Source organism: Motacilla alba, chromosome 1 (genome assembly GCF_015832195.1).
Source record: "Motacilla alba alba isolate MOTALB_02 chromosome 1, Motacilla_alba_V1.0_pri, whole genome shotgun sequence".
Taxonomy (NCBI): domain Eukaryota; kingdom Metazoa; phylum Chordata; class Aves; order Passeriformes; family Motacillidae; genus Motacilla; species Motacilla alba.
In genome coordinates, this window is record NC_052016.1 from 75,196,205 (window position 1) to 75,204,448 (window position 8,244).

The 8,244-nt window shown below is 38.9% G+C and overlaps 1 protein-coding gene across 6 annotated transcripts in view; it reads right to left on the minus strand.

The window, feature by feature from the left end:
• The window catches only part of COMMD6 (COMM domain containing 6), a 49,775-nt gene extending 42,124 nt beyond the window's left edge, over window positions 1–7,651 (minus strand). For 2 of the 6 annotated variants that reach the window (XR_005256057.1, XR_005256062.1), the window contains exons 1-7: window positions 7,575–7,651; window positions 7,316–7,374; window positions 6,765–6,830; window positions 6,523–6,599; window positions 5,074–5,242; window positions 3,842–3,994; window positions 2,676–2,815 (exon numbers count right to left, since the gene is read on the minus strand). Coding sequence is in view for 2 of the 6 variants with exons in the window: in XM_038129407.1 (XP_037985335.1) it covers window positions 2,765–2,815; window positions 3,842–3,994; window positions 5,074–5,242; window positions 6,523–6,599; window positions 6,765–6,830; window positions 7,316–7,374; window positions 7,575–7,623 (624 nt within the window). In the remaining 4 variants the exon portion in view is untranslated. Of the gene's footprint in view, window positions 1–17; window positions 2,816–3,841; window positions 3,995–5,073; window positions 5,243–6,522; window positions 6,600–6,764; window positions 6,831–7,315; window positions 7,375–7,453; window positions 7,514–7,574 lie in introns of those variants that run through there. The other 4 variants (XR_005256049.1, XR_005256037.1, XM_038129407.1 and 1 more) reach the window with 4 other exon arrangements.
• Window positions 7,652–8,244: the final 593 nt, after the last annotated feature.

Consider the following 8,244-nt stretch of genomic DNA (forward strand, 5'->3'; position numbering starts at 1 on the left):
TAAGCAAAGAAGTTTAGTCATTGTCTAGTCCTGAACTTTACTCATTGCAGTATTTACAAGACAGATTTCCATGCAGTAGGCTTAAAACAAAATACAGACCAGCTTTGTCTTTATTACCTACATGTTTAATCACTGTCTGTGGACTTACAAAAATATTCATGTTATACAATTTCTATTAATCAACAATTAGAATTAGGAACACATAAGGAGTCCTGATTTTCTTTGAAAAGATCCAGTTTCTGCACATAGAGACAAACAATCACCAGCTTGTTTGAACATATTAGTATTGCTACCCTTAAAACTTAAGTTTTTTGTTTGGTTTCCTTTTAATAAAATACTTAATTCTTCCATTACTCAGTAGAGGAACTCCTACTGATAGTGATCAGGACACATTTCAAAAGTTTCAGTACACAGCCAACTTTAAATCGTAACTCCTCTGAAAATTTTCAAGACAGTAAATTAGTATAGTATACATGTTCAAACATCTTCCAGCCAGAATTACAACATGCTGGAATTCAGGGACATTTAAAAAAATATTCATCAATACTCCTAGAATATCTGACTTGACAAAATAAAAGTCTTTACAAAGGCTGACAACTTTCTCCTCTTGCTGATGGAGCAAGCAAAAATGGTAACTGGGTGTTTCCTCATTACCCTCCAACCATCTACTGAATTGATAAGACATGATTAATTAAATCTTCTTTTCCATGCAGTTCCAATGAAGGCACAAGTATTTCCAGCTATATGAAGAATTTATGTGCATTAGAACACAGAGGAAGTTATTTGTAAGGCTCCAGCTTTACTAAAAAAAAAAAAGACAACCTTATTTTTTTCTGGAATTCTTGCATTGATGTAAAACAATTAATTCACTAGACCAAAGCATGGCAATGTTTTCCAGTTATAGCAGCCTTACACTCCAACTTCTGCAAAGTAAAAAACAACAACAAAAGAAATCAGCTGCTCACATCACTTTTCCATACACATTTGTTTGCTCTATCCTTCAGCCCTGAGCCCTTGCAGAGAAACAAGGGAAGAGGCAAACGGGAAGTGTGCTCCCAAGAGCATTTTGGGACACTACACCAGGAGGGTGCCTGAAACGACTATTCTGCTTTCCCCAGCCACAAAGCAGACACCTCAGACTTCAACCAGCATAAACAAAGTATTATCCAGATCCATGGTCATGGCCAAAAATTTTTGTCAAAGCCAACACTGTTTCACTTATTTGGGCTTCTAATAAATTCCAAGTACTGTTTTAAGCATCATGCATAATGCCTAAAAAAGGGGCATTCCTGAAAGGATTGCAGCATATGCAGCATGCAGGATGTGCTGCAGTTCATTTTCATAGCACAAAAAGGCAGGCATAACCTGTATCAGTGACTTTCGGCCAGCTCTTAAAAATGCTAATTTAAAAAACAGATTTGACTTAGAAAGGTAGAGTAGATGTTCACATTTTAAGTGGACCTGAAATCATTTGAGGATCTGTCCCAGCAAAGCTGGTACTCAGTCCCTGCCAGCCTGAAGTTGAAGCAGAAACTTCAATTTGCTTATCAGTGTGAATCATCTCTCTTCAGATTTACTTGTTCTACTACACCACCAGCACATCTGGAGATGCAACAGTATTGCTTTCATCACATCCCACAATATTTGCAGTGTGTTTTGTTTTATGGAATATTCAGGAAAAAAAATTAAGAGGCGAGCATGCAAGCGCATTGGATTAATCACTCCCCTTTAGAAATGCTCCCATTCTTCAACATCTAAGTCAAAATTCTGTTGGTTTGGACACCTTCTTAGGGCAACATGCAGAACACAGTCCAGTGGCTGCCTGTTACAATGCAACATGCAAAGAAAATCTTTTGGTGTGGTCCTTTCTCTGATGTGCTTGGCTACCTCTCCAGACTGAATTTTCAAGTTTTCTCTTGACTTTGCTAGTTAAGAGGTTGAAGTGAGGTAACTAAATCAATATTTTAATTTAATTAGAAAGAAGACTGCTGACCAAAACATCAAGCAGAATGCCACAGATTAACAATGGATGAAATGAAAAAACAGAAACCCATTAAAATACTTTTGAATTAATTTGCCTTTCTACCTTTATGTAAAACTAGCCTCTGGGCTTCATTTGTGAGAATTTTGGGTCTCTGAAAAAACTTACTGCATTAATTCAGTCTTTATAAGCCTAGGTAGTGGGAAATAAATATTTGAAATCAACAAGCTGTTAGGACAAGTACAGTCTCCAGTTATTAAAAGATTGGAAGCCAGATCTGCAAATAGGTGCAATCAAGTACCCAGCAATGCTATTCTTCAAGAGTAGCTGTATGCTTGTATCTTCATATTCTCCTTATAAGTAATACTACTGTTGAGTCCAAGCCCATCCTAATTTTACAGATAAAAATATTGCCATGGGATTTATGCTTCCCTCAGTATCCTCCCAGTCAACATTTTCAGGTGTCTTTACACACTACAGAATTTAGTGTGTAGTTCCTTATGTGGGTATTAGGAAGTCTACAGAGATGCTTCTCCATACACATCCTGATCTTTTGTCTACCAGGATGAGCAAAGCTGGACACGTTTCCACAAACACTGCAGAGTTGACTTCAAGTAATCAAAAGCGAAGAAATCTTCACTGCAATGCAAGGGTGATGCTGACCAACTCCTGTCAAGAAGACAAGGATACATACCTTGCTGAACAATGCCACTTTATTCCCTATGCAGAATGGAAAGTTTACTTGCTCTTCCTCCAAAATGTCACTGGAAATATAAGTTCCCTTCAAACTGTTTCAAGAACAGATGCCATTTCCTTGAACTGTCTGAAGAAGTTCTAAAAAGTAAGAATTGGGACAAATTTCAGTTTCTTGAAAAAAAGCTCAAACTGCAGTTCAAACTAGTGTGTTAGACAAAAAATACTCCATATTTCTCACTTTCAATGTACGGCTTGAACTGAAAATATCTGCTTTTTTTTCTGTGGCTGATTGGCATTTGAACACATTAACTGTGAAACCTAAAAAGGTGATGCCTTATTAGCATGGGCTTGCCTATTAATAGGAAAAGATGCTACAAAAGAAAAAATAAAAAGTAGCTGCTCTCATGCCATAAAAAATAATAAAAAAATCCCTTTCTCACACTAATGTTTCTACTCCCAGCTGGAATAATTCAGACGTCTCAAATGTAGCATTCATTTCCTGAAGTAGCTGAACAACAAATTATTAAATAGGCTTCAACCAAAATAAATACATTTCACAACACCCAAGGATTCAGAATATCCTACTCAAATTTCTGCCAATCAAATTCCAAGGATCTATTTAAGTTCATATGATATTCTAGGTGACATATTGACCCTTTAAACAGGAATGACAGTACAAGGGCCATGTTTATGCAAAACTAAAGTTACATAAATTCATAGATGTAGATATAGCAATTAAGAGTCAGTGGTTATAAAGCAGACTGATCTCCATGCCTAATCATTAGCAATTGTTAGGCTTAAGCCAAGTTTTAGATTTTGAGGCTGGGGAACAGTTTCATAGATCAAAAACATTCTATCAACTTTTAGTATGGCAGGATGATAGCTGGCAAGCTCTGAAAGATTTTATGTCTTTGGTTGTTAGTTTATTTGTAAGAGAAATGATCCATTACTGTTAAATTAACATTTTCAGCTAAGTGAGGTAGAACTAAATATTATTAAGTAAGTATTCTGTGTTTTAAATAGTTATTTAATGCTTCCAGTTTGCATGACTGTACAAATAAACAAGCAGCACAAATATATGCATCAAGGTATACAGCTGACCCTCCCAACAATGCCACTGTTGTTTTTAGGAGACTGAACACTCAAGTAACACTCAGGACAGACCTTGAACTGTGGAATCGTCATTTCAAAAGATTTGTCTGTCATTTGTCCTGAAGGGTCTGCCACTGTTAGTGTCACTGTGACATATGGGTACTTCAGAGACCTGCAGGTGTCAGAGCTCATGGCAACTCCCAGCTTCCATTTCATATCTACAAACTACAAAGATGAAAATCATTGGAAATAGTGTCACAGAGATCTACCCCTCGCTCCATCGCTTTTCACTTGGAGGGCTAGTTCACAGATAACACAGGACATCTAGAGATCTCATCCAAATGAAAAACATAAACATTCAGGTATTACTGTGACTACAAATCATCTGCCCTTCCCTTTAATGGTGAATAAATAAGTAATATAATAAGTTATTTCACTTCATCTGTTTTTCTTATTCAAGTACAATCAACAGGCAAGTACACTCTTCTTAAAATTCTGGTGAGAATTCACCCAGCTTGTATATCAGGCATGCACGTTTTTGTCATGTTTTCTTTTTTCTAGAAGTTTCTAAATCAGAAGTTTCTAAGCCTAAACCAAATAATTCAGAATAGCAATAACAGAGAAAAATTATGGCATTTCATAACTACATTTTAGATAAATCAAAGTACATAAACAGATACGTTTCAGACAAATTATAATTTTTAGCTTTTCGTGAAGAGCCTCTAGAAGTTTATAACAAGCCTCAGAAAAAGATTTCCCTTTCCCAATTCTATACACTTTTAAACTCCTGTCAGAAAAAAAAATCTTAAAATGTAAACAGATTGCTACTTTTTCAAGCAAAAAGGGAATGCTGGAAACTAACAGAAAGTTATCTTTAAAAATAATGTTTAAATTTAAGGGAGACAAAGAATGAGCAGTCAATGCTGGTGTTAACAACTTTAAAGAACAATTTACACTTAAAACAGATTTACATAATGAGCCAATACAATAGTCTGCCAGACTGACTGCCATTCATCTTCCCTAAGAGTACTACAAAACATGAATTTTTAAAAAGGTAGAAAATGGCACTTTATCATCCAAACAATAATACCAGAAAATTCTTCAGCATGCAGACAACCTTTATTGTATATGCTGCTTTATCTGAGTAGGTATTTGGCAACATGTAAATGTGCACATGGGTAGGAAAGCTTTCAGCAGCCTATCTATCTCTGCCTGCCTGACAACACAATACAACAAACACAGTGAAACACTGACATTTCTGAAATGTTCACCATCAGCTCAGCTGCACTTTGTCCTTGAGTTACCTGCCCCACTGTGGCCGTAGTTCTTGCATCTTCTGCCACAGCAATGTCTTTGCCCTGCTCGTTCCACACATGACGAATAACCTGAACTGCGTGTTTTGGCAGAGTGCTGATGCCACTGCCCAAGGTGGTGACAAGTTCTTCTGTAGAGAGGTTGTTTCTGGCTGCTGTGCTATAATAGATACATCCAGAGATCACTGCATCAATTTCATTCACCACCAAGTTAAGACAATTCCTCATTTCACCCCAAAGAGACAGCTTTTATTTCTACTTTACATGTACTTTAAAACAATCCAGAAGCCCGTGATTACATTTTTTTTCAGAACGTTACTGATCTTCTGTATCCATGTGCAAAAAACAACATGACCTTAATATGTCTTAATATGCAGAGGCCTAGCTTTGCTGGGCTTGCACAACATCCAACATGAAACCAAAAATAATCACAGCCTCCAAGTGCTGCAGCAACTGCAGGAAGGCTGAAGTTACTGAGGGACGTGTGCAGGGAGCAGTTAAACAGTATCACTACTTTAGAAACAACTCAACCTAATTCAACACTCAGCAGGTGGAATTGAAATACCACCAAAAGTAAGGACTTCTAGGTCACGGTATAATGGGTACTAACGGGAGTCAAATGATGCCTCGAACCCTTCAACTGAAAAAGCAGCAAGTCTAAAGGAAAACTGCCTCTTGATTGCCTCTACAGAAACAAGCAAACAAAAAATCCTACTCTATGTTTGCTCATGCAGGTTCCCTCCTCCTAAAGAGGCATTAATACAAGAGAAAGTGAGCTGGTCCTCCAAGTAGCATGGCTGAATATAATTTCAGATGTTCTATTTTATAGATGGAACAGTAGCATTTTAAATTTCTACTGGTATATTTTCCTGAATTGTATTAATGTTACATAAAACGTTTAGATACTAGATATTAAAAGAACAAGCAAGATCTTGAAAATTTTATCTTTCTAAAAATAGAAAAATTTATCAATTAAAAATACTACCTAAAAACTCAACTCATGGCAGAATGCAGTATTATAAGCTCTGTATCCTTTAAAAAGGCACCAATGCTGTTTTCTGATCTCCAAGAAACAAGTTTTAAAAACACACTTTTTCCAGGCAATGGCCCAGCTGACTTAGCTTTAAAAATGGGCTTAACTTCCTCTATCTTGCCACTAGTTCTAGAGCTTGCAGACAGCATCTCAGAACCATTTCCTCTTTTTATTGCTTTAATTACAAAAAGTGATACTATATATTAAGTAACTACGCTTTTTAATAACACAAACTAAGCCCAGGTGTTCTTTTCTGCATACTGAGACTTATAAACTTTTGCCCTTTTCCAAATGAACCAAGATCAGTTCATTTCATACTGACATTTGAGATAACTTTCCAATACCACCATTAAGTTGTGATGGAAGGAAAAAAAGACATGGTGCAAAGTAAATTATTTTGTGCTTACCTAAATAGAAATGAAAGAGTGTTAGCTACCTTTGCCAGGTCACCAATATTAATGTCAACCCCCGATGTTTGAATTCTCTAGAAACAGAATGTTCAAAGAATTACAAATAATAAGTTATGCATTAGTAAAAGCATCTTTGTATATACAAACACACAAGAAACCCCACATCAAGTTGGGAATTCTATCCTTAACAGCAGATACAGCTACTATTCTTGCTTACAAGGGCTGGTGTGCCAACTTACCTGACACAATTCAGCTGTATTTATACCTGGGATCTTATGGTTCAGATGTTGAATTATTTGTTCACACTGTGAAAAAAACAGGTTTGAAGACATTGTTGATAAAAAAAAACGGACAAAAAGAGTGAAGAGTGCCGAGTAAAGATTGAAGTAATTGAAATTACTGATTTTAAAATTCCATCAAAGCCAAGGAAAGAAAACGAACCAAATCAAGACTTTAGTTTCTACCTCACTATTGCTAATTAACACACCAGTTTCATATTAACTGTTTAAGAGCAGATTACAATAAACAAGCAGAATTTTTTTAGACCAGTTACCTTGATATATCACTTAACTGATAGACAAAAATAGATGTTTAGAAGTCTTCTGTGATAATAACATAAATTTAAATCAAACCCACTGCTCTTAGCAGGACTGATCTGCTTTATGAGTCAAGTCAAGGTACCACATACCTAAGGTTCCCTTTAAATCACACAAAACCTTAAAGAGCTTAAATAAAAAGGCTTCCTGGAGTGCTAGAAGCCCTTCCTCATCCCATTTATCGCCCTACTTACCAGCTCTGCAAAAAAGTCTTGAGGTATTAAACGAATCTTATCTGCGGCACCACCACCATCTGAAAAACAGCAGCAATCAGAAGCAAATACCTACATCAAATGTTACAGTAATAAATCCCATCTTTCTCTGAAAAATACCTAGGCCATCATGCATGCATTTCCCTTCACTGCACTCAATCAATTTTAACCTACACGTGCCTAAAGCAAGCCCCGGCTGCCCGAGCCCCCGCTCCCTCACCGGGGCGCCCCCCGCCCTCACCCAGCGCCACCAGCGCCCTCGCGAGCGCGCCCGCGGAGCCGCCGGCCATGGCGCCGCGCGCCCGCCGAGCCCCGGCTTCCGCCCCGCAGCGCTCGCCGCGCTGATTGGCTCCGAGCGCCCCCAGAGCGAGGCAGCGGCAGCGGCGCCGCGCTGATTGGCTGCGGCGCGGGGAGCACGCGCTCCTCCCGCCCCGCTGCTGCTGCTGCTGCTCCCGCCCTCACGGAGCGGGAACCGCCCCGGAGCGACGCACGCTTGGTTGGCGCCACACGCTGTTAGCTGAGATTGGCTGTCTGACTGGGTTTTCTTGGTGCTCGTTGTCTACGCAAATCATAGAACCATAGAATGTCAAGGGGTTGGAAGCGGCCCTAGAGATCATCCAGCCCCAATCCCCTGCCAGGGGCAGGGACACCTCCCACTAGATCAGGTTGTCCCATCCAACCTAATCTCGAGCATCTCACGGACGGGACATCCACAGCGTCTCCGGACAACGCATTCCAGTGCCTCACCTCCTTCGCAGTAAAGAATTTCTTCTTAATATCTAACCTGAATTTCCCCACTTTCAGTTTGTACCCAGCCATTCCCCCTCGCCCTGTCACTCCATTCCCTGACAAAGAGTCCCTCTCTGGCTTCCACGTATGTCCCCTTCAGACACTGGAAGGTTGCCATGACG